Below are 27,342 nucleotides of genomic sequence, written 5' to 3'. Positions count from 1 at the left end.
CAAAAGAATGTCTACAGTCAGCAAGAGGAGCAACGAATGGTGGAGTTGCAACTTCAAAAATCGATCAACAGAATAAAATCAAGGAATACCATCATAGGATAACAGATAGATATGATTGATAGGTGAGCACTTCAGGTTTAATTTTGCTCTTTGTCTAGGGAAGTATGTCATGAATTTGTTACTCAAGTTTATTAATTTAGTATACTAGTTAAATCAATTAATTTATAGATGTAAATTAATCAACTGAATAACAATTTTAACTCTTTAAATTAGTAAATAATATAGAGACATAGTAGAGATGTTGTTGTTTCGTAACTCCAATAAATGGGCATTTTTCAGAGCATTATTTTGGCCCCAGATAACCACTTCTGTGTTGTGTGTAGCTCAAAAACACTTTAGCTCAGGGCTGCAGTCCAAACTGCAGACATTGTGGGATGCCAGAAAGGGGAAATGTTATCTGAACATTCTGTTCAGATAAGGCAGTCACATTCCTTAAGTAGTACTTTTAGAGTTGTCAGTGATTAGGGAGGTTGCAGACTGGAGTAAGTCCAGGAGTCTGGGCTCCCATTGGTGGATCCAAAATCAATGATTTTCTTGCAGTGGTCAGTGAGTTAGGAAAAATGATACTGGGGTCAATTTGATTACTTGGGCAGTTTTGCTAAACTCAGTAAAAATGTTGTTTGTGATCACTTTCTTCAGCTGCTCTACTCATGTGTCCAAAACTGCCCATTAAAATGAAGGCTGAATTAATCTGATCACACTTAAGAAAACATGAATCTTGTTCCATTTCAGGGTGGTGAGTGGTGTAAGGTTAATCATAAAATAATGATATGTAACTGTTTTCAAAGTTTCCAAGTGCTGCTGTTCTGTATAATTTTTGTGCTATGATAAGTTTCACACAATACCATCAAAAGACTGTGTACTGTGCTAAGTTGACAAAAACAAACATGAACGGCTGCTTACTCACATTCTGAACTGTACCCCTCAGACTGTTCCATTGTAGACACCTCATTGTGAAAGACAGGTACAAAATGAAACCGTCCTCACTCACTTAATTGCAAAGGTATGTTTAATCCTGTTTACCAGCATCCAAGTTATCTCAAGCAGCTTCCTGTTGTATTGATGCAGGTTCATTGCTTTGTTGTCTTCAAACTGGGTGTTTACACTAGCTGTCATTTCCCGCTTGGAAAATACTTCACCTTCCTCGGCCTGATTCTAAGGCCGGATCCACCACAAAACCTACTTCAGTGAGTCACACTTGATTCCACACTGTGAACCAGGCCAGCATAGAGGCAAACTAGCAACAGCCAACCAGGGTTCAAGAGCCTGAAGTAAGGAAAAATGATCAGAGTAGAATGCATACCGTTCCCTGCAGCCAAGACCATGAGTTCAAAAAGCTTGTGATGTTTACCTGGTACCTGCTAGGGGAATTTGAACAGCTGGGATCTAAATTAGTAAACAGAACCTGAAAGCTACTTAGCCTTTGGATTATTATCTCAGCCACAGGGAAATGAGATAGGGTCAAGCATATCAGAATTAAACATACAGCTCATAACTGTGGTAATAATGATTGTGATTCATTGGCATTGGCACATCATTCCTTAGGAAAGAGTGCTATTTTGCTGTGACTCCACTTAACCAAGTTAGGAACAGAGCAAAGCAATGTCATGTAGTGACTTGAAAAAAGTAAATAGGAAGAGAAGGGGAGTGAAGTTTAAAAGCAATAATGCATCAAAGCATCAGGCTCCTGTAAAAGTATAATTACTTCAACAGTTTAAAAAAAAAGTCTTTATTCAATTCAGATCAATCATAATAGATAGATGAACAAGTTGCACAAACAGAAATAAATGGTTTAGATCTAATTACCATGTCAAAGACACGGTTATATGTTGGGAAATAAATGTTCCATGGTACACAATATTTCAAAAGCCAAAGAGAATAGAAAATGAGGCTTGGCCCTGAATAGAAGATCATAGTCACGCAGTAACAAGGAACCTTTGCTCAGAACAGCCAGAAAGCAGAATCAAATAAGGTGGATATTATGAATAACGAAGGTCAAAAAGGCTGAAGTTGTTTATAGATCCCTTACAGTAGTTATACTGTTGAGCATCAGACCATCAGAAATAGAACAGAAGTTAGTCATTTGGCTCCCTGAACTTGCTCTACTGTTCAATGAGATCATGGCTGATAATGACACTACTCACATCCACTTTCCCCTAACCCTGATTCCTTGACTGATTAACAATCTATCTCAGCCATAAATATACACAAGCACTTTACCCCCAGTTTTCTGCAGTAAATAGTTTCAAAGAATCAACTCATTAGAAATTCCTCCTCATCTCAGTCTTAAATTGGCACCCCTTAATTCGAACATTCTGCCTTCCGGTCTTCTAGGCTCTCCTATGAGGGGAAACATTCTCTCAGCATTTACCCTGTCAAGCTTATTAAGAAGGTAAAAACAATGACTGCTGATGCTGGAAACCAGATTCTGGATTAGTGGTGCTGGAAGAGCACAGCAGTTCAGGCAGCATCCAAGTAGCTTCGAAATCGACATTTCGGGCAAAAGCTCTTCATAAGCTTATTAAGAATCCATGTTTCAACGAGATGTTTCAATTAAGCAAAAGAGCTAGTAACAAAGGCAATGCAATTAAATCAGAACACTTTGCACTTCATAAAGACTTATCAAATGAAATTGACAAAGGTAATCTGGAACAAGTGCTGATAGAATGCTTTCAGAGTCACTAAATTACACAACACGAAAACAAAAACTTCAGTCCAACTCATCCATGTTGGCTGATTTAGTCCCATATTCTTCTAAACCCTTCCTATTCATATATATTTCCAGGTGCCTGATAAAATGTTATAATTGTGCCCATCTCCACCACCTCCTTTGGTATTCATTCCACAAACACATCACCCTCTGCATGAAAATGTTGCCCCTTAGGTCCCTTTTAAATCTTTCCCGTCACCTTAAACTTTTGCCCTCTAATTTTGGACTCACTTACCCTTGGAAAAAGGCTTATCTTCGCCCCCTCATATTAATAAACTTCTACTTGGTCACCCCTCAGCCTCTAAATGCTCCAGGGGAAAGAAGCCGAGCCTATTCAACTTCTTCCGATAGCTCAAACTCTCCAATTCCAGTAATTTTCTTGTAAATCTTTTCTGAACACTTTCAAGTTTTAAAAAGGTCTTTGCTGTAGCAAGCAGATCAGAACTGAACAAAGTATTCTAAAAGTGGCCTCACCAATGTCCTGTATAGCCACATGATATTCCAACTCATACACTCAATGTGCTGACCAACGAAGGTAAATGTGCCAAATAATTTTTTCACAACCCTATATAGCTGTGACTCCACTTTCAAGGAACTATGAACCTTCAGCAATATTCCCCAGGGCCCTACCATTAACTGTATAAGTCTTGCCCTGGTTTGCCTTACCTAAATGCATTTATCTAAATTAAACTCTATCTGATCAAGGTGCCATCACATTCTGAGATAATCTTCTTCCCTATCCATTATGCCCCAATTTTGGCATCATCTGCAAACTCATTAAATCATACCTCCTATGTTCATATCCAAATCATTTATATAATTGAAGAAAAGCAGTGGACCCAGCCTCAATCCTTGTAGCACACCAGGCCTTGAGTATGAAAAACAACCTCCACTACCACCCTCTGTCTCCTGCCTTCAAGCCAATTTTGTATCCAACTGGCTAGCTCCCCCTGGATTCCTTGTCTTCTAACCTTGATAACCAGTCTATCATGTGGAACTTTGTCCAACATCTTGCGTAAGACCATGTAGACAATGTCTACTGCTCTGCCTTCAACGTTCTTTGTCACCTCTTTTAAAAAAAACTTAATTGAGTTAGTGAGACATGATTTTCCATGCACAAAACCATGCTGACTATCCCTAACCAGTCCTTGTCTTTCCAAATGCACATAAATCCTGTCCCTCAGAATCTTCTCCAATAAGTTATCCACCACTGATATTAGGCTCACCAGTCTGTTGTTCCCTGGCTTTTCCATACAACCTTTCTTAAATAATGGCGCTACATGAATCACACTCCAGTCTCCTAGCACCTCACCAATGGCTGTCGTTGACACAAATATCTCAGCAAGGGGCCCAGCAATCTCTTCTCTAGCCTTCCAAAAAGTTCATGATATACCCAATCAGGTTTTGTAAATTTATTTACCTCTAAGTGTTTTAATACCTCCAGCAATTCCTCTTATGGAAGATGGACACTTTAAGACATCACTGTTCATTTCCCCAAGTTCCCTAGATTCCATGTCCTTCTCCACAGTAAATACCAACATGAAATATTCATTTAGCATTTCACCCATTTCCTATTATCTACATATAGATGGCCTCATTGATCTTTAAAGGGGCTTATTCTCTCTGTAGTTACTATTCTGCATTAATGTATTTGGAGAAACTCTTTGGATTCTTCTTGGCCCTATTTCTCAAAACTACCTTATGTCCTTTTTTTGCTCTCCTGAATTCTGTCTAGAGTATACTCCTGCTGACATTATACTCCTCTAGGGATTCACTCAATCTCAGCTGTCTATACCTGACATATGCCTCCATTTTCTTGACCAAAGCCTCAATTTCTCTAGTCATTCAGCATTCCCTTCATATACCCTGCCCTTCACTAACAGGAACATACTGCCTCTGACCTCTCATTCCCATGTTGAAGGCCTCCAATTTTGCAACTATCGTTTTACCTGCAAACAGCACCTTCCAGTCAACCTTTGAAAGTTCCTGCCTAATACCGTCAAAAATGGCTCTACACCAATTTAGAACTTTAACTTTTAGATCAAATATATCCTTTTCCATAATTGTTTTAAAACTAACAGAATACTGATCACTTGCTCCAAAGTGCTCTCCCACTGACACCTCAGTTACCTGCCCTGCCTTATTCCCCAAGAGGTGGTCACATTTTGCTCCTGCTCCAGTAGGTACATCCATTTATTAAGAAAAATTTCTTGTATACTATTCCTATTTATCCAAGCCCTTAACACTATAGCAGTCCCAGTCTATGTCTGGAAAGTGAAAATCCCCTACCATTGCAACCTTTATATTCTTACAGATAGTGGAGACCTCCTTACATATTTGCTTCTCCATTTCCCACTGACTTTGGACGGACAGGCGGGTGTGTGCGCAGGGATGGGGTGGGTGGCCAGTTGGCACTGTCTACATTACAATCCCAATAAGGTCATCATCCCTTTCTTATTTCTCAGTTCCACCCACACAACTTCACTGGACATTCTCCCAGGAATATCCTCCCTAAAAATAACCAGAATATTATTCGTCACCAAAAACTTTACGCCCCTTCTCTTGCCCCCCTCCCCTTTTCTACTCTTCCTAGGGTTTCTAGATCACGGAACATTGTGCTGCTAGTCCTGCTCCTCCCTGATCCACATTACTGTAAAACCGGATATCCCAGTCTTATGTTCCCAACCATGCCCTAAGCTCATCTGCCTTACCTGTCAGGCCTCTTGCATTGAAATAAATGCAGTTTAATTTATCATTCTCTGCAGTGCTCTTGCCTGCCTTGACTATTTAACTTGTTTCCCTTATTTATTGGGCCAGCCTCAGACAGACATCTTTTTTCACACTGAAATGACTCCTCAAAAGGCCAACATCCAATTACCAAGCCACTGACACTGATCCAGCTAGTAAAGAGCTAGCTTGAGTGAATAGAACCCATAAAAGACCGTAAGCCATAGGAGCAGAAATTAGGCCATTCAGCCCATCGAGTCTGTTCTACCATTCAATCATGGCTAATAATTCCCCATTCTCCTGCTCTCTCCCTGTAACCCTTGATCCCTTTGATAATCAAGAACCTATCCATCAACCCAATGACCTGGCCTCCACAGCCTTCAATGGCAATGATTTCCCATAGATTCACCACTCTCTGGCTGAAGACGTCTCTCCTTATCTCCATTATAAAATGTCTTCCCTTTACTCAAAGGCTATGCCCTCGGGTCCTAGTCTCTCCTTCAAATGAACATCTTCCCAAATGCACTCTGTCCAGACCATTTAGTAACTTTATATTAGATGCCCTCTTCATCTTTCTTAACTCCATCAAGTAGAAAGCCCAAATCCTCAAATGTTTCTCACGTGTTAAGTCTTTGATTCTTGGGAAAATTCTCCTGAACCTCCTCTGACCATGCTCCAGGGCCAATAGATCCTTCCTGAGATATTGGTTCCAAAACCACGCATAACACTCCAAGTATATTCTGACCAAAGCCTGAGAGCGTCAGAAGTACATCCCTGTTTTTATGTTCAAGTCCTATCAAAGTAAATGCCATTGGTGCATTTGCCTTCCTAACTACTGACTCGATTTGCAAGTTTACCTTGTGAGAATCCTGGACTAGAACAGCCAAGTCTCTGTGCACTTCAGACTTCTGAATTTTCTCCCCATTTAGAAAGGAGTCCATGCCTCTACTCTTCCTACCAACGTGCATGACCTCTCTTTCCCTAATTATACTCCATCTGCGACTTCTTTGCCCACTCACCTAACCTGTCCAAATCCTTCTGCAGCCTGCCTGCCTCCTCAATGCTACTGTCCCTCAACCTATTATGTGCAAATTTAGCCAGAATGCCCCCAGATCCTTCATCTAGGTTGTTTATATATAAAGTGAAAAGCTGTGGTCCAAACACAGCCTTGTGGAACCACTTGTCACCAGCTGTCATCCTGAGGAGGACCTTTTTATTCCCACTCTGCTTTCTGCCAGACAGATAAGCTTCTATCCATGCTAGCACCTTGCCGGTGACACCATGGGCCCTTATCTTACTCAGTAGCCTCCTCTGCACCTTGTCAAAGGCCTTCTGGGAGTTCAGGTAGATAACATCCATTGGCTTTCCATGGTCTAACCTGCTCATTCCTTCCTCAAAGAATTCTAGCAGATTTGTTAGGTATCACCTTTCCTTGATAAAACTATGCTGACTTTGCCCTTTTACCTGACACTTATGATATTCAGAAATCTCAAGCTTCACAATGGATTCTAGGAACTTACTCATGACTGAGATAAGACAATCAGTCTGTAATTTTTCATCTTTTGCCTTATTCCCTTGTTAAAAACGAATGTCATGTTCATGATTTTCTAGTCCTCTGGGACCCTCCCAGATTGTAGCGATTCATGAAAAATCACCACTAACGTCTCCACCAACTCTTCAGCTATCTCCCTTGGAACTCTGGGGTGTAGTCCATCTAATCCAAGTGATTTATCTACCTTCAGGCCATTCAGTTTTTCTAGCACCTTCGCCTTGGTGATGGCCAACATATTCAGCTCTGCCTGCAACTCTTGAATTTTTTGGATATTATTCATGTCTTCCACCATGAAGACTGACACAAAGTGATTATTCAGTTCCTCAGCCATTTCCTGAGTCTCCACTACTATTTTTCCAGCATCATTTTCCAGTAGCTCAATGCCCACTTTTGCCCTTTATATATCTAAAGAAACTTGTACAGTCTTCCTTTATATTACTGGCGAGCTTACCCTCATATTTAATCTTCTCCCTCCTTTTTTCTTTTTTTTTGTTGCCCTCTGTTGTTCTTTGTAAGCTTCCCAATCCTTTGGTTTCCCACTGTCCTTCACCACATTATATGCTTTCTCTTTGCTTTTATGCTATCCCTGACTTCCCTAGTCAGCCATGATGTGTCACCCTCGCTGTACCATGCTTCTTTTTCCTAGGGATGTTTCTGTTGTGTCGCCTGAATTACTCCTCTCAGAAATTCCTGCCATCGCTGTTCCACTGTTTTTCCTGCTAAGCTGCTTGCCCAGTCAATTCTACCCAGCTCCTCCCTCATGCCTTTATTCAGCTGCAATATTACCTCTGATTCTATCTTCTCCCTCTCAAATTGCAGAGTAAATTCAATCCATAATATGATCTCTGCCTCCTACGGGTTCCTTCACCTATACTTCCTTATCAAGTCTGCCTCATTGAACTACACTAAATCCAGTACTGCCTTTTCCCAAGTGGGCCCTACGACAAGCTGCTCCAGAAAGCCATCACAAATTCCCTTTCTTGCAATCCTAACCTGATTTTCCCAGTTTACTTCCATATTAAAAGCCCCCATTATCACTATAACTTTGCCTTTCCTACACATCTTTTCTATCTCTTGGTATATCTTATGCCTCAGCTCCTGACTACTATTTGGAGGCCAATACATAATTCCAACTATGGTTTTTTCACCTTTGCAGTTCCTCAATTCTACCAACACAGCTTCTAGACCATCCGACCCTACTTAATTTCTTACTATTGATTTAATTTTATTTCTTCCTAATAAGGCAACCCCACCCACTCTGCCCACCTGCTATCTTTTCGATAGGATATATATCCTTGAATATTAACTGTCTCTCTTCTTATTGTCATTTATTTGTCCAGCGTGCTTGAGGTTTGACTGTTAACACTTTCCATATACTCGGTCCTATTTGTGTCTGTGCTGGAGATTTTAATAACGCCTCTTGAGTTCTGCACATTTAGTTTGGGTTTTCTAATTTCCCCTATAACTGAACTCTCCTTCCATTCGGTTTAAAGCCCTTTCTACAGCCCTAGTAACGTGGGACTTTCAACTAAATAGAGGGAGAGACGGTTCAGTTATAGGGGAAATTAGAAAATTCCTGTTTTTAACCCAATGGCAGAACTCCCTGATTGGACCAGGTGAACAACCCCAATTGTGAATTCATATTCTACAAGATCCACCTGGCTGTCCTTGTTCCAATCACTACATCCCCCCATCCTCTCCAAGTCCTAGGACGTCGGCCCATTCTTTATCCTGTAGTTTCTCCTGGAGCATTTTCGCACCAGGGTCCAGTTTGTCGGACTCTGCCTCGGATGTTGGTGACGTGTACTAAACCATAGCCCACGTCTTACGTCCTAAGTGTCTTGGCTGAAATTCAACTTCTTCATGTGCCATGTCCATCTCATCCTTAGAGGTTTCTTTGATGTTAAACAGATGGGGAGAACCCATGGGTTCTGACAGCCTTGCCAGATATTTTGAAGGGCTGGCTATGTTTTGCTCCTGCCCGGTTTGCAAGGTTAGTTTTCATGCAGTCCACGTGCTTGTTCAAGACTGCCTCTCCAACTTGAATTTTGTGTGTCACGGGGCCTGACCTCATGTGGACCATGCCTCTTACCCATCCTTGTGACTTCAACACCAAACTTCGTCCCTTGAAGTAAAGTGCTTTTCTCACTTACAGGAATCTTGTGTTTGGTACTGGTTCTGCTGATGCCATTTCACCCTCCCTGCAAGTGCAGGAAAGTCAGATTTAACCTGGTTTGGAGTCTTCTTCCCATTAACAACTTTGCTGGAGCTGTCCCTGTAATTGAGTGAGGGGTGATCCTAAAATCAAACAGGAACCGACAGTTTGGTATCAAGTAAAGCTGTCAGCTGTTTCTGTGTACTTGCCTTCAAAATTTGGACTGCTCTTTCTTGCAGACCACGTGACGATGGATGTTATGGAGCTGACCTCACATACTGAATGCCAATCGACTTTAGGAAATATTAAAATTCCCTGATGTCCCATTATCCTTAGCCAGTGATGCCGGGAGTCTGTATCTTGCAAAAGATGCTTGCAATTTTTCTAGCGTTGTCCCCACGTTTGGCAAATGAACTCTATGCATGTCCAACCATTTTGAGCAGATGTCCACAGCAACTTAAAAGATAGAGCCTATGAAAGAACTAGCAGAGTCAACTTGTAACCAAGTCCAGGGCTTACCTGGGCATTCCCATAAATGTGGGGGAGCTACTAGCAGTAATTTTTCTCCTGTTGGTACTGTGGGCACTGCCCCACTATGTTGGCATCCAATCCTGGCCACTAGAGAAAATTTCTCACCAATGTTCATTTTGGAAACCCCTGGATGACCCTAGTGGACTTCAGCCAGTTATCTGGCAGTAATCTTTCCTAGGAACAATCACTCTTGTAACCCATAATAATATACCAACTTCTCTGGTGATGTCGTCTCACCGGGTTCAAAAGGTTTCAATTCTGGTTGTGATGGCCCTTTTGTTTCACCCATCACCACCAGATGCTTTCGTTTTGCTAGGACCGGACTTTTTTCTGTTTGATATTGTCAGCAGTGACCAGAAGGATGTCCTGAAAGTTTAAAACCAGGAAGACTCTTCTAGTGGTGCACCACCAGTGGTGTATCTGCCAGAGGGAGGTGACTCCATGCATCCATATTTGCCACTTGGTCTCCCAGAGGGTGTTCCAATTTGTAATTGTGTGCACTCAGTATAAGAACCCACAGCTGAAGTTTACTTGAAGCTATGGGCAGCATAGTCCTGTTCACTTTTAGTAGTCCTAGCAAGGGTTTGCAGTCGTTACAATCACAAATTTACTTCCATAAAAGGTATTAGTGGAACTTGCTCACATCAAAGATGACTGTCGAAGTATCTGTGCATGTCCTCATTTGGCATCAGCAAAGTCCAGAAAGCCTAACCTATTGGGTATTCCTCACTGCTGGGCCACTGGCAAGCCAACACTACCCCATTTACAGGGAATACATGCTAATACAAGATCTCGCTTGGAATCATAGCTGCCAATACTTTAGAGGATGACAGCTGTTTCTTCACTTCCCTGAAAGATATAGCTTGGCTACATGACCATTTCCAAAGCTGACCCTTTTTTTAAAAAGAGTTGATGCAAAGGTGCCAGAATGGAAGCCAGGTTATGTATAAACTTTGAGTAACAGTTCTCCAGCCCAAGGAAAGTCCCACGCTCCAGTACATAAGTAGAAAGCACATTTGATCACCCTCATTTCATCTTCCAACAAGTGTAATCCAGTCCTATCAACTCTGTAGCGCAAGTAGGTCACTTAGGGTGCCCAGACCACACATTTTTCCCTCTTAAGGCATACGCCTACCTGGGAGAAACAATTAAGGACCAAGACAAAGTTCTCTAAGTGCTCCTTATTGGAATTCCCTGTTATTATGACATCATCTAGATAAATGGTGACCTGGGATAGACATTGTAAAATGTTCTCCATCATCCCCTGAAAAATTGCACTGGCTGACAATACCCCAAACGGCAGTCTAGCATATTGCTACAAATTCTTTGGGTATTAATTGTAGCATACATCTGGGAATCTTCATCTAACTGCAACAGCAAATACACGTGACTTATTTCCAGCTTTGTAAAGGGCAACCCCCTCTGCCAGCATTATGTATAAATCCTCTCAGCGAGGGTTTGGGTATTTCTCCAGCTGCAAAAAGCATTTTACCATTTGTTTAAAATCCCTGCCGGGCTTTACTAGCAATATAACAAGTGCTGCCCATTCTGCAAACTGGACTGTTTTATTGATTTCTTCACATTTCAGCCTTCTGATTTCTGCCTCTACTTTTGCCTGCAAGGCAAATGACACTAGGTGGACCTTGCAGAACCATGGAATTGCTTACTGGTCAATATGTAAGGTGGCTCTTTTGATAGTCCCTAGACATTCCTGAAGAACTTCGAGGTATTTAATTAGGATTTCACTTAGGAAGCCATTTTCTAATCAAAAAATGTTGAGCCAATCTACATGAATCTTCCTCAATCAATTATTCCATCAAGCTTGCGACTGAACCTTTTGCTACAATCAGTGCTAACTGAAATAGCTGCTTCTCATACCGAAGTTGTACCCATAATCTAAAGTTTCCCGGTATAGGTTCTCAGTCTAGCTGAGGTCCTGCGCAAACTTAAGGGTTGGAGTCCACAGCGAACTTTTTTAAAGATTAGTTCTATGATCACTGATACAGCCGCGCTGGTATTGACCTCCATTAGAACGGAGTGACTAGATATTTATTTTGATTGGTTCTCATTTGGATGCTCAGCAATTTAACAGTTCCAAACGAAGTGTAGGTAGACTTTCCAGGGTGTGCACCTTCCTGGATACCTGTCTATCAGTTCTCTTACTCAGTTTAGCTCTAATGGGTCTGTTTTACTGTCTCCATATACCAGTAGCAACTACAATGACTTGCCAGCCAGCTTCCCGAAGAAAATTTTAACAGTTTGGCTGAGTTTTGGATTTGTTTTGGGGTTTTTCTGTGGGCTGACCTAGAGTCCCTCTGTTCAAGATATGAACTGAGCAAGGCTATGAAATTACTTTTACTCAAGTGATCGAACATCGAACAATACAGTGCAGAGCTGGTACTTCGGCCCTCGATGTTGCACCAACCTGTGAACTATTCTCAGCTCATCCCCCTATACTATCCCAAAATCATCCATGTGCTTATCTAAGGATTGTTTAAATCTCCCTAATGTGGCTGAGTTGACTACATTAGCAGGTAGAGCATTCCACACCCTTACCACACTCTGCCTAAAGAACCTGCCTCTGACATCTGTTTTAAATCTATCACCCCTCATTTCGTAGTTCTGCCCCCTCATACAAGCTGACGTCATCATCAGAGGAAAAAAGACTTTCACTGTCTACCCTATCTAATCCTCTGATCATCTTGTATGTCTCTATCAAATCTCCTCTTAGCCTCCTTCTTTCCAATGAGAACAGAACCAAATCTCTCAGCCTTTCCTTGTAAGACCTTCCTTCCAGACCAGGCAACATCCTGGTAAATCTCCTCTGCATCTTTTCCAATTCTTCCACATCCTTCCCAATATATGGGGACCAGAACTGTACACAATCTTCCAAGTGCGGCTGCACCAGCGTTTGTATAGTTGCAGCATGATATTGCGGCTCCAGAACTCAATCCCTCTACGAATGAAATCTAACACACCGTATGCCTTCTTAACAGCACTATCCACCTGAGTGGCAACTTTCAGGGATCTATGTACATGGACTCCAAGATCCCTCTGCACATCCACACTACCAAGAATCTTTCCATCGACCCAGTACTCTGCCTTTCTGTTATTCTTCCCAAAGTGCATCATCTCACATTTAGCTGCATTGAACTCCATTGGCCACCTCTCAGCCCAATTCTGCACTTTATCCAAGTCCCCCTGCAACCTGTAGCATTCTTCAAAACTGTCCACTACTCCACCGACTTTAGTGTCGTCTGCAAATTTACTAATCCGTCCACCTATGCCTGCGTCTAAGTCATTTATAAAAATGACAAACAGCAATAGTCCTAAAACAGATCCTTGTGACACACCACTAGTAACCGGACTCAAGGCTGAATATTTTCCATCAACCACACTCACTGCCTTCTTTCAGAAAGCAAGTTTCTAATCCAAACTGTTAAATCACCCTCAATTCCATGCCTCTGCATTTTCTCCAAAAGTCTACCATGTGGAACCTTATCAAAGGATTTACTGAAGTCCATGTACACCACATGATCTGCCCTACCCTCATCTACATGCTTGGTCCTCTACATGTTCCTCAAGCTCAGTCAGGCTGGCAAGAGTGTCCAATTCCATCAGAATACCCTAAAACTCATATACTCCACTTGCCACATTTTCCGATGATAAAGGCAGTTGCATTGCCTATTGAAGTCTAGTTAGGCTTCAGCCAGTAGATGCTTTTACATGATTGTGAAATTGACATTAAACATTGTTAATCCTGCATCCCAAATGTTCTCTCAGTATCTCATTAAGGGTTAACTCAAAGTCATATCCCACTCTTGTCACCACTGAAATAACTCCAGAGACGCCAGTATCCCATCACCAAGTCACCATTTATTTACATGTGGAGAGTCCATGAATTGATCCAGCTTGCTCAAAGACAGCTCTCAGAATGAACAGAACCTCTAACACTCCTGATTATAGCTGTAAACCAGGACACCCTGTTTGGACCAGATTAACAGCTCCAATCAGGGAACTAATATTCTATAAGGACAATCACTACAAGTTTATGATATTTGCTCCAATCCAAATACAAGGGATATGGGGAAATTGGTGTCCTGCTTTGTGGACAAGGAACTGGAAGTCTGGGTGAATAGGTTAGTGTACAGAAGGGCTTCAAGGAATGACACAAGACCATAGCACTAGACCATACCAACCTGGATTTCTAACTGGGTCAGTGCAGTCTCATCAATCCAAAGGAATGCCTAGCAATGTAGGAAGAAGATTGATTACCTTTTCTGCTCTACCAGGTCCATGAAGAAGATCTGGAGAAGTAAGTGACAAGCTAGAGTCACCAGGTACTGACTTTCATATCAAGACTTTTCGACATCTAGCTTTTATCAGGTGGATGGGAGAATGGGAGGCTGCATATTAATGAGGCAAAATTAACTAATAATTAGGGTGTTAATAAGTGATAAGCACTGCTAATAGACAGTTTGTATTTGTTCAGGGAGAGGTGGGCACTGCGGGGAGTGGAGTGTATTATTTCCCCCTCCAACTCTATTTTGATTTAATCTCTGCCCTCCCCTTCACTGTTGATCACGCAGCATTGCCCTTTGATGTGAAGGGCATTGCTTGTCACTGGTCACTCAGGTGTTTCTTTCTTCCTGGTGGTGGAAACCGAATAAAAATTTGTGCACCTTGTCTTTCACTGTGTCTCACACCTACACACACACACACACAACATGGGTGCTGGGGAAAAAAATAAGCACTACCGCAGTAAGGCAGTAGTATGGGGGAAAATAAATAAATAAACAGGAGTGTCAGAGGTTCTGTTCACTCAGAGCTGGCTCTGAGGGAGGTGGACCAGTGTCAGTGTCAAGGACTCTCCACAAAAAAAAATAAACAAATAGAAGTGTCAGAGATTCTACTCACTCAGAGCTGGCTCGAAGGAAGCCGGATCATTGTCAAATACAATGCATCTGTAAATAAAGGGTGACTTTATGATGGAACACCTCATTAATATGGTAGTTACTCTACCAGCTGCCAGATAGAAACTAGACATCAAGAAAAAAAACAAAAAAAATTAAATAGACAGTTTGTTGCTCACAAGCAAAAAATGCCATCTTTATGCATGGGACTTGTTTGGATAATACAACTATTTGATCTTGGCATCAAAAAGGGAGTCACGAGATTTCTCACCGGATTTTCCCAAATGTCATACCGTAGCCTATGTCATTCAGGGCCTGGAAGGATTCCATCCTATAATTCTAGCTAGCTTTCTCTTGGATTTCAATTTTTCTCGTTCCTTATTAATTCTTTGCTTTTTTTTGAAAATTCTGCCCAATTTTGACCTGCTAGCCATCTTTGCATAATTATATGCTTTCTCTTTAAGTTCGATATTATATCTAACATTTTTAGTTAACCAAAGATGGTAATAGATGCCTGGAATTTTTCTTTCTTGTTGGTATGTATCTATTCCATGTATTCCAAAATATCTCCTCAAATGTCTACCAATGCAATTCTATTGACTTGCCCACTAAGCAAATTTGAAAGTTCACTTTAACACACTCTGCCTTCATGCTGAATAACTGTCCTTATTTAAGCTTAAATACTAGTCTTGGACCCACTCTTCTCTCGATCAAACTCAACCTATAATTCACTGTTGCTGGACGGAATCCATTTTATGAGATCATAAAAACCCTATCATAGTACAATACCAGATCTAGATTAGCTACTAAAAAAAAATGGAAGAACTGCATATGCTGTAAATCAAAGACAAAAACAGAAATTGCTGGAAAAGCTCAGTAGGTCTGGCAGCATCTGTGGACAGAATCAGAGTTAACTTTTTGAGTCGAGTGTCTGTGGGGTTCTGAGGAAGGGTCAAGTTAATGCTATTTTCTCTACACAAATGCTGCCAGATCTGCTGAGCTTTTCTAGCAATTTCTGTTTTTGTTGTAGAATAGCTTACTCTCTGGTTGTCTCTAGAACATGCTGTTTTAAGAAACTATCAAGTAAACATTCTAAGAATTTCTAATCTAGTCTACTTTCTTCAGACTGATTTTTACAATTTACATGTAGATCAAAACCCACCATGATTATCACTGTACCTTTCAGGAAGACTCTCATATTTATCATATTCCTCTCTACTGTGTTAATACAGAAATAAAATTATCCTTCCATCTTTTCTTGGTTTCGTATTCTTCCTAAATGTCATCTAACCTTCAATATTCAGGTTCCAATCTATGTCATTCTGCAGTCATGTCTCTGTAACGGCAATCAGATCACCATTATTTATTTCTATTTGCACTATTATTTCATTTATTTTGTTTTGAATGCTATGGGCATTCAAGAGACTTCAGTTTTGTACTTTTATTATTTTTGTACTCTGTGGCCTTATCTGTTGACTTCTCTTCGATTTGTACTCTCCCTTCTTGTCATGACCTATTTCTAATTTTGCACATTACTGCTTTTTTCTCATCTGTACCCTTTACTGTATTTTCCCAAATTTGACCCTTTCTCCCGCTCCCCCCCCCCCCCCCCCCACCCCCGTGCCCCACCACAATGTAGTTTGAAATATTCTCTACTTCCCTAGAAGTTCACTAGAACACTCAACACAATTAGGTATAGACTGTCCCAATAGTACCTTGCTCAGTATTTGTGCCAATGGCATATGAACCAGAACCCAATTCTAATACACCATTCATCACACATTCATTTTGCCCTATGTCAATTTGCATGTGGTTTAAGCATTAATCGAGAGATTATTGCTTTTAAGGCTCCAAGTCTTAACTTGGTGTCTAGCCTCACATATTGACTATGCAGAACTTCTTTCTGCCCTGTCTATGTCCATGGTAATTTCAAAGAAAATAACAACATAGATCTTTCCCCTCCACTCTATAAGCTCCGAGCCAGCCCTGAGTAGACACTCCAAATCCTGGCACCAGGCTTTATTGTAGGGAACAGTGTCAATGTCTTTCATTATACTGTCCCTACATTTCCTTTATATTTCACTTACTTGAAGGGCTTCTTGTATCTTTGTGCCATGACCAGATAGCTAATAACTTTGCAGCACCCACTCTCATCCAAACAATCTGAAAGAAGCTCAAACCCAACAGGTACAAAAGCTGAGGTTCACAGACGCCTGATCTCTGGCTCGTCACCTACCTCAGTTGCAGCCACATTCCCTATTCTTGACCACTGAACAAACTGGAAGGCCCCACCATAAAGCCAGGTGACTTGTACCTCAAAAAATATTCAGGTAATTTTCTCCATCTCTAATGTGTCACAGAGTCTGAAACTCTGGCATCAGTTCAACGGCTCTGAACAAAAATTTTTCAAACTGCAAATAGTCACTGATAGATGTGTTTATTGTGGAGCACACCAGCCTCTAGAAGGTTCCACATGCAGTTCCTGTGACAAATTACCTTTCCTGTCATCCTTAAATTTTAATTAAATATTTATTTTATTCAATTATTTATTTGTTTACTATATATTATGTAGCCACTAATTGTGGGCGGCACGGTGGCACAGTGGTTAGCACTGCTGCCTCGCAGCGCCGGAGACCCGGGTTCAATTCCCGCCTCAGGTGACTGACTGTGTGGAGTTTGCACATTCTCCCCGTGTCTGCGTGGGTTTCCTCCGGGTGCTCCGGTTTCCTCCCACAGTCCAAAGATGTGCAGGTCAGGTGAATTGGCCATGCCAAATTGCCAATAGTGTTAGGTAAGGGGTAGATGTAGATGTAGGGGTATGGGTGGGTTACGCTTCGGCGGGGCAGTGTGGACTTGTTGGGCCGGAGGGCCTGTTTCCACACTAAGTAATCTAATCTAATTCCTGCATAATTTTATACTTTAGGAATAGATCTCTGGTTGGAAGAGTTGTATCATCTTCTCTTGTTCCTATTTCTCATATTTTTACCAACTGCACCAACTTTCTTGATTAATATTTTTAAGAGTTTGGTATCACCAAGCAATTAAGAATGATAGAACTCAGTGAATCAATGATCCTCAGAAGTGCTTTCACTGCCAGAACTCTGCCTGATGGATTTTCTATCCACTAGTTTGCACCCAGCCTCACTTCCTACATCTGACCTCTCTAAGGATGCTGTCTAGGTTCCTGGCTGTATGCCCGTTTTATAAAATGAGTTGGCCACTCCTAGAATACTGGTTTGTCGAACAGCAGGTCTTCTGTCCATTTTTCACACCTCGAGGTTTACTCATCCCACCTCAGTGGCTTCTCATTTTTAATTTAAGTTGTCTCACTTCATTATTCATGAAATTCTTCTTATTGTGGTTCTATTACCTCCTTCAGAAATTTCCAAGCCTTGAGAGTTTGGCCAATCCAATCTTGAAGTTTCTTAATGATATTCCCTAACAATGTTTCCTTCTCCACTATCCATGCTTTTGTGTTCTCTCCAATTGACCTACTCAATCCTTTTTAACAAGAACATATCTAGGTTTTGGATGTATGTTTTACTTGAGTTCACACTTTAGCCCCACGTAGCAACACTCTAATTCAATTATTTTTTCCAGTTGCTTCTCATTCCAATGTATGCAATTCTTTATGTTTGGAGAGTTCATTATTTATCTTTGCTATTCTAGCTCTGATTTTTTTTAAAAATGGCGTTAACCATCTTAGAATAAGATGTTGCTAATTGTGAAACCTATTCAGCTATTACCAATTTATATTGACCTCTGTATTGCATTATTTTTTTTTAACATTCATAAATTTTGTCTCTTTCAATTAAGTTTTAATCTGTAAACTTTCACTACTTCATTCACTCTGTTGATTAGTATTTGTACATCTATGTACAAGTTACGAGTGCCTGGTCACTACTTTCAGCAACTGACTTCTTACTTTGAAACCTGCCTGTTCTTCACATGCTTCTTCTTTTTCTACATTTAACCTGCAGAAACATTAAAGAGCTTTGTCTCACCCCATGCCCAAGCACTGAAGGGATGTTGAACAGAATTTATTTTCATCCAGAGAATGGGAAGTTCTGAAGCTAATGTTCTGAGAAGGTTGTCAGTCAGAAAACCTAAACACATTTAACAAACACTTAGATATGTGCACTGCAAGATACCAAACTTATAAGACTACAAATAAAAGCAGGAAAGTGACATTAGCTCATTTTTGATTAACTAAACAGCCTCCTTCTGTATGATAAATGGCAAGGATACTTTTCATTTAAATTCATTAACAGAATGAAGGCATCATGGGCTAGGCTCTTAGGGGCTTGACAGAGTAAGATGCAGAGTGGTTGTTTCCCCTTGTGGAAAAGTCTGGAACTAGAGGGTGCAACTTTGAAAAAGAGGTCACTTATTCAAAACAAACATAAGTAGGAATTTCTTCTCTCAAAGGGTAGTACATTTGTGGAATTCTTTACTGCAAAGGACTGTTAAGGTTGCGTAATTCAGAATATTCAAAGCTGAACTAGACAGATTTTTAATCAGGAAATGAGTTGAGAGTTATGGGGGATTCCATGGAAGAACTGCATAAGTGGCTCCAACGCTACTGGGATGGCTGACTGCTCTGAAATGCAGACATAAGACAAAAATCTCCACTGCATTTCTGTGAGCAAAATCCTATCAACCTGGGCGAGGGGCAGTTGTCATATCTCAGTATTTAAAGTCTTTGTTGCCTGTCACTTGCTCAATATTTATTGTCCTCTCATTTTGTTTTACCTGACAAGTTCCAGAAAATTCATGTATTCAACGTCGAAGGCAGAATCCTGGGAAAAACTGGTTACTTACAATTTAATATTTAAATGTCAAATTCTACTGTAAGAAGGATCTTTCCCACACGTTGAAGAACAGATTTAGGTTGAAGGCAGAGTTAATGAGATCCTGTTGGCCTTCCAATACATCGATGATAAATCTTGAAATTGTAAAAATAAAACAACCTAATGAAGGAGCAGCACTCCGAAAGCTAGTGCTTCCAAATACACTTGTTAGACTATAACCTGGTGTTGTGTAATTTTTAACTAAAATCAAAGCAGCAGACTTTAACAGGTTCAATGCCTTCAGATGAAAGTGCCACAAGCTGCAAAGTGCTGAAGAGATCCAATACTTGGGGATTCACAAGATACCACCTGAAATAATGTTGCACCATCATGGAATCTAGATCATACTAGAATCATACTGTAGTGAAGAGTCCCTACAGCCCATCAAGTCTGTACTGCCAAAAATACACTACTATTGACATGAGTCCCACTTTCTTGCAGTAGATCCATAGTCTTGGATGTTATGACATTTCAAGTGCCCACTAAAGGTTTTTTTAAAGGTTGTGAGGTCTTCCACCTCAACTACCCTCCCAGCCACTGCACTCCAGATAAAGTTTTTTTCCCCTCAAATCCCCTCCAAACCTCCTGTCTTTCACTTTGAAGTCATGCCCCTTGTTACTGACCCTTTGACTAATAAGAACAACTGCTTTCTACTCACTCTGTTCGTGTCCCTCATCAACCTTTTCTTCTCCAAAGAAAACAACTGAAGTGTATCCTGCCTCTCTTCAAAAGATGAAATGGACCATCCAGGCATTATCCTAGTAAATTTCCTTTGCACTCCAACACAAACACATCCTTCTCAGGGTGATAATCACAGTACTCAATGTGTAGACAAACTAAAATTCTGCCAAGCTCCAAAGTGACTTCCCTGCTCTTACAATCTATGCCATGACTGACAGAGGCATGCATCCCATATGCCTTCTTAACAACCCTATTGCCCTAAGCTGCCACTTTCAGGCATTTGTGGTCAAGCACCCCAAGATACCTCGTTTAATGTGAGCTTCCCAATGTCCTGCCATTCATTTAGTACTCCCTTGTCTTGTTTCTTCTTCCAAACTACATCACCTCACACTTACCATGGTAAAATTCTTTTTGTCCTGATCTGCCCATTTGATCAAACCATTTATACCATTCTGTTATCTAACACCTTTCTCCTGACTGTCCACCACCTAGCCAATCTTTGTGTAAGCCAAAAACCTACTTAACACACCCCATGGGGTAAAAACAATGACTGCAGATGCTGGAAACCAGATTCTGGATTAGTGGTGCTGGAAGAGCACAGCAGTTCAGGCAGCATCCAAGTAGCTTCGAAATCGACATTTCAGGCAAAAGCCCTTCATCAGGAATAAAAACCCCATGCTTAATCTCATCTACATCATTTGTGATATTCATAAGCCATAAGGGACCTAAAAGAAATATTAATTGCCAGATGTTTAAATTTTACAATTTTTACATAGATAATATCACCTATTTTTGATTGATTTGAAAAGAATTAACTGTTGAGAAAAAAAACACACTGCAATAAGCCAGCATGTTGGTTACTAATGGTACACCATTAAACACCAGGCTCCAGTCACAAAAACAGCCACTACCATCAATTTCTGTCTCCTATCAATAATGATGTGGAGGTGTAGTGTTGGACTGGGGTGGACAAAGTTAAAAATCACACAACATCAGTTATAGTCCAATGGGTTTCTTTGAAAGTACAAGCTTTCGGAGTGCTTTCAAGTGTGACTGTGACTTGATAGAAGTTCTGGGATTTACATATTCATCAATTGAAACCTGCAGCCCCATTCTAAGTAATTACACAGTCTTAACAGCAACCTCGGTTTGTTCAATACATTGCATCAGTAATATGACACTTTGATCTTTTACTTATAAATGCTGTGTCCTATGATCCTGCCCCACGAGCTACCTGATGAAGTAGAAGTGCTCCAAAAGCTTGTACTTTCAAATAAACTGTTAGACTATAATCTGGTGTTGTGTGATTTTTTAAACTCTGTCCTATCAGTAAGCCAATTTTGGATCCAACATGCCAAGTTACCCTTTATCCCGTAAGATTTTACCTTCTTTATCAGTTTCCCACATAGGCCCTTGTCAAAGGTTTTGCTGAAATCCATATCAACAACATCAAATGCCCTCCCCTTATCAAAACATTTGATGACCTTCTTGAAAAATTCCACCAGATTTTTAGCCATGCTGACTATCCCTGATGAAACCTTGCCTCTCTAAATGACAAATACATTTTCTTCTTCATTAATTTCTGCAATAATTTCACTACCATTGGTCTATAGTTTCCTGGTTTATCTCTACCACCCTTCTTGTAAAATGGAATCACATTTGCTGTCCTCTGGTCCCTCCCCTGTGGCCATAGTTGATTTAAAAACTGGGGTCAGGAAGCTTATGATGTCCTCCCTCATCTCCCTATGAAGCCTGAGACACAACTCATATAGACTTGGGGAAATATCCACTTTTAATTATAACAAAATCTTCAAAATTTCCTCACTTCTTATCTCAATCTACTCAAGAACTTCACAGTCCACCTTCTCCTATACTTGCATCCTCCTTCTCCTGAACAAAGACAGATGTGACGTACATATTTAACACTCAACTAATGTCTTCCAGCTTCATATACAGATTGCCCTCTGGGTTCCAAGCAGGCCCTACTTTCCCTGATTAATCTATTCCTCATCGTAAGGACCTGAATCAATTTTCTTCCCTAAATCATCCTGATTTGTATTAATGCTGCTGTTTTATCTTACTGCATAATCTGCGTTGACTCAACTTGGTTTAATAATCAAAAAGAAATATTAATTGCCAGATGTTTAAATTTTACAATTTTTTACATAGATAATATCACCTATTTTTGATCGATTTGAAAAGAATTAACTGTTGAGAAAAAACACACTGCAATAAGCCAGCATGTTGGTTACTATTGGACGAATATGTTCACCCACCAGTTTTCCTCTTTGCTGCGCTGATCTTGTTTCCCTTAGAGTGTACACATCTCCACAAACAGAAATTTCCCGCCATATCCCAGGTTTGGATTCTTCTGTAAAGCCTCCCCTAGGATGCATTACTAACACTCCATTAGTTGTTAACCCATCCATGTGGCCATCAGGATTTTTCCATTTAGCAGCTTTTTCCTATAAAAAAAGGTAAAAATAATTTGGATTGACAATATGTACTTAAAAAAATATCAGCTTTGTTTTAGCAAATAAGTTAAATTTACCTGTTATAATAAAAAAAATGACAAAATGATTTTTGCTTAATTAAAATATATAGAATATAAACACAAGAAAGACGGTTGTGGTTGAAGTCCAATTGTCTCAGCTCAAAGGCATTGTTGGAAAGATGGTTGTGGTTGCTGAAGTCCAATTGTCTCAGCTCAAAGGCATTGTTGGAAAGATGGTTGTGGTTGCTGAAGGCTAATTGTCTCAGCTCAAAGGCATTGTTGGAAGAGATCCTCATGACAGCGTACTGGCACTTAGATGCCTTTAAATGCCAGTCTTTAGATGCTTCAATAACCTTTCCCCCCATCCTAAAGACGGACAGGAAATCTTTCCTGATGATTGTACAGCATTCAGTGCTATTTACGATTCATCAGACATCGAGGAACCCCATCCCCACATGCAGCAAAACTGGGACAACATTCAGGTTTGGGTAAGCAAGTGGCAATAAATACTTGTACCACATAAATGACAGAACACTACCAACTTCAGCATGGAAAAATAATAATCATAATATCCCTGATCTAATGGAGGTAGACAGCCTAGAAATTAACTGGTAGCACAAACATTAGGTGTTGCCAATGTAAGAATGGGAATGATTCAGAAACATAGTGACAACATTAGAAGATGCATCGTTACTGAACACTAAATTGGATTGATTTCACCAGTAACTGAATATGATGATATACCTCATTTGTTGAGATCTCTCAATGCTTGTAGTAGCTCATGTCTTTTGTCCTATTAACATATGATCTCCTACAAATCACTCAAATGATGAGGGACCAAGTTGAGCACTCCTCAGAGGGAAAAGGGCCTTCTGAGAATGCATTATCAAATGAATCACACACACCATCAACAAATACAGATAATATTGGCACCTTAGTGCACAATGCAGTAGGCATGTCTCAGTTGTCACATGGTGACAAGCACATCATTGAGGGCAGGAACAGGTGCTGAAAACAAGGTCAGTAGGGAGAATCTCCACTGAAGGCTCAGCACACTCAAAGCAATTCACAAAACAAAAATTGAACTGCAACATTTCTAGTTCTGGGAGCATGCTCAAAGGCATTACACATCAATTGGAGAGGGAATGAAGGTGTTCATATTTAGCATGACTGTGGTGATATTCACTGAATGAAGAATCAAGCAACCTTGTGAGCTGTGCAAAAGGAAAGGCTAGCACGGTCTTTCAGTGGACACACACAGCAAAGATTTAGATTACTTACCATGTGGAAACAGGCCCTTTGGCCCAAAGAGTCCACACCGACCTGCCGAAACACAACTAACACCTAATACTACGGGCAATTTAGCATGGCCAATTCACCTAACCTGCACATTTTTGGACTATGGGAGGAAACTGGAGCACCTGGAGGGAACCCACGCAGACACAGGGAGAATGTGCAAACTCCACACAGTCAGTAGCCTTAAGTGGGAATTGAACCTGGGTCTCCGGCACTGCGAGGCAGCAGTGCTAACCACTGTGCCGCCCCATTGTTTTAGTGCTAAGATCTTTGGTTAGCAGGAAAATGTAGGTGGAAAGAAGACAGGGAAAGTCTACAATTCAGGTGGGACTCAAGATGCTCTCTTCACATTTCTTGCACTGCACAAGAGTAGGTGAGGTATTGTTGTTGGGAAGCTTACAGATTCCAAAATACAGAGATCTTTGCACAAAGTGTCTCAACGGTATAGCATCTTGTTCTCAAGATACTTCAAGGGAAGACTACTAAAGACCACCCTCCAGATCTTTTGAGGCCTCTGAAGTGTGTCTTCAGCAACCCAGTTGTCTATTCTAATATTAGCCCTGTGGTTACACTGGTCTTGCTGGGTCTTCCTTTTGGTCCACTTATATGGTTCAGTCCAGGAATGATAAACCAGCCCTTTGCTTGTTTAATTTCATTGTGGCAAATTGCACATAAGTGGAGACTTTAGAAAAGAAGGCTGGGAAGTGAATCTATAAGGGACTAACTGAAAATTAAGAAGTCACTAAAAGTACCCTGAAGTGTTTGTGCTGATCTTGACAAAGTTGTATGATAGCAGGAATCTTGTAAGTGGTGTCTTCCTTCAGACACAATTAATTTCAACCATCAATCAAGAAGCATCATGTTCACATCCTTGCCTCCTAATAGAAATCAATCAAGGGGGAGGTGGTAGTATAGTGGTAGTGTCACTGGTATGGTGGTAGACCCTGGGGACACAGGTACAAATGCCACCACAGCAGCTGGTAACATTTAAATTTGCTTAATCAACATGGGGATCTGGAATATAAAACTAGTCTCAATAATGGTGCCATGAAACTACCATTGATCATTGCAATAAAACATGTCTCTAACTGCCATCTTAACCTGGTCTTACATGTGACTTCAGATCTATGGCAATGTAGATGCCCCTCTGAAATAACGGAACAAGCTACTCAGTTCAAGGGCAATTAGGGATAAATAAGAAATACTTGCCTACCCAGTGACACCTACATGAAAGTGTAATTAAGAAAATGTAATTCACCTGAAGGCTTCTGTCCACACTGAATGAAGCATGTAATAGAGGGCATTCCTCCTCTCCACTTAGTCAGATTCTGAGGCTATGTTGAGGAGTGAAAAACTGCATGAAATACAACTGGAACAGAAGGAACAAATCAAGGCAGCTTCCTCGATATCTGTGGCAGATGCATATGGTTACCTTCCAGTGGTCAAAACTAATTAGACACTGAAGAAGTGCAAATGCCCAATGAAGATTCCCCTAATCGCTTCAATCAGCATGTGATTTGTGAAAACTTCGGTTGCCACCTGCTTGCAACCAATGACCTTCTGCACTTGGGGACAACCAGCCTCTGACAAAAAAGCCAAGAACCGTCTATGTTTGATTAGCCCGATTGTGGCACAATTCACATATGTGGGGGATGCATCAGAAAACAAGGCATTGGTCATCTGAGAGGTGGTCTCATGGAGACCAGATCAAGAGCTCATTGATATGTCATCACACCATGCCCGACCTATTTGTGCTGACCTTGACAGTGACAGCTGATGCATGCCCACTTGGCCCTCTTGGAAACTTGATTTTTTTTTAGGGAAGTGTGGATATCAGCAATGAGTCACAACAAAAGCCTGAGTCTTCTGAGGTACAGCTACAGGGTCGTGTTGAGGTACCTCATCCTCTGTCTGCGGAGACTGTGTTATGGATATCACCTTCTATGAGCTGCAATTTTCTGTTCATTCTTTTTGTCATGTGGAATGACAATTTACTGCTGAGCAGGTAGCCTGTGCTGTGCTTTTAGTGTTGCTATTGGTCTGCTATCTGGTGCTGCTGCTCCTGAAGAGAGTTCCAAGTTAGAGTGCTCATATGCTGCAATAGAGACTGACAGCAAGAAAACTGAAGCAAGAGTGATCAATCACACCCTTCTGCCAGCTCAGGCAAGCCACACATTCACTGATAAACCACAATGTTAGGTTAAATTCAAAGTTAACTGCATACTTGCATAATACAGGATTTCATTGCTCACCTAGGTCCAACCTGGAAACAGTTGGAATTATATTGGTTTGCAACAACACCATTTTTTGATGTTTAACCTTAATATGCTTCGACTTGGCTGGTTAAATTCTGCTGTACATCACAGATCAAATGTATAAAATGTAATAAACTAACAGGCTTCTTTTAGTAGTAGTAGAAAGTCAAAAGCATCAACAAAAAGTATAAAACTATGAGGCATTTAGACAGTATATAGGACAACCTCGTCCTGTGGGTTGAGGGTTTCATATCTGGGAATTGGGCACAGACCTGCGGCAAAAGATAGGCTGTTTAGATGGGACTAGTGGGGATATAGTCTTCACCCAGGGTGTATTGAGGGTCTGGAAAACATTGCCTCAAATTGAAGTAGAAGCAGAAATCCTCACAGCATTTAAAAAACATTTTGATATACACTTGAGGTACAATTACTTACAAGGTACAGGACTATAAGCAGGAAAGTGGGATTTGACTGCATGACTACTTTTCAGCCCCAATGGCCTCCTGTGCTATTGATTTCTACAATTCCATGACTGGTTCATGCCAGGTACTTTAAAACTTGGAAATAAGTTTTTAAAATATGTTTGCAAGCTCAAGTAAACAAGGTTTTTTTATTTTTACAAATAAAGGAGAAAATTGCAGATATCGTACATGATACTCCCAGAAACTAGCACTTTTTAATATCTTTCTCAATAGTTGACAGGAAAAAGTAACATATTATGAGCACTTAGAATTTAATTTGTACACATTTAAGAAATGTGCTTTTAGATTTAAAAAGTTGTGCTCCGTACTTACTCCAAGAAATATATTTTTTGATGAATCGAAGCCTGCAGCATAAATCCGAGCAGTGTATGGCGCATTTCTGTCACAAACTATCCTACATGCAAATCTAGAGATAGTACTTTGAGTGATTTGCATCTCATCATTACTTTGGCTACCAGAAACAGTGTCTGTCACCACAAAGTCAATGGGGTTCTCAGTGGACCGTCCAATCTGTGAAAAAGGAAAAGTAAATTAATTCAAAACTAATTTTTCATTGAATTTTACCAATAGACAGTTTATGCTTTCTCATTACAATGAGAATGTACATTTCATTTTGAGAATTAATAAAAACTTTTT

General features: G+C 40.6%; 1 protein-coding gene across 1 annotated transcript in view; it reads right to left on the bottom strand.

Moving 5' to 3' along the window:
• The window catches only part of LOC140476338 (E3 ubiquitin-protein ligase pellino homolog 2), a 235,231-nt gene that overhangs the window by 15,283 nt on the left and 192,606 nt on the right, over window positions 1–27,342 (bottom strand). The window contains exons 5-6 of the mRNA XM_072568786.1: window positions 27,019–27,216; window positions 22,456–22,644 (exon numbers count right to left, since the gene is read on the bottom strand). Coding sequence (XP_072424887.1) covers window positions 22,456–22,644; window positions 27,019–27,216 — 387 coding nt within the window. The remainder of the gene's footprint in view (window positions 1–22,455; window positions 22,645–27,018; window positions 27,217–27,342) is intronic.

Source organism: Chiloscyllium punctatum, chromosome 4 (assembly GCF_047496795.1).
Source record: "Chiloscyllium punctatum isolate Juve2018m chromosome 4, sChiPun1.3, whole genome shotgun sequence".
Taxonomy (NCBI): Eukaryota; Metazoa; Chordata; class Chondrichthyes; order Orectolobiformes; family Hemiscylliidae; genus Chiloscyllium; species Chiloscyllium punctatum.
Note: the sequence above shows the minus strand (reverse complement) of the source record. Positions and strands in the feature narration are given on the sequence as shown.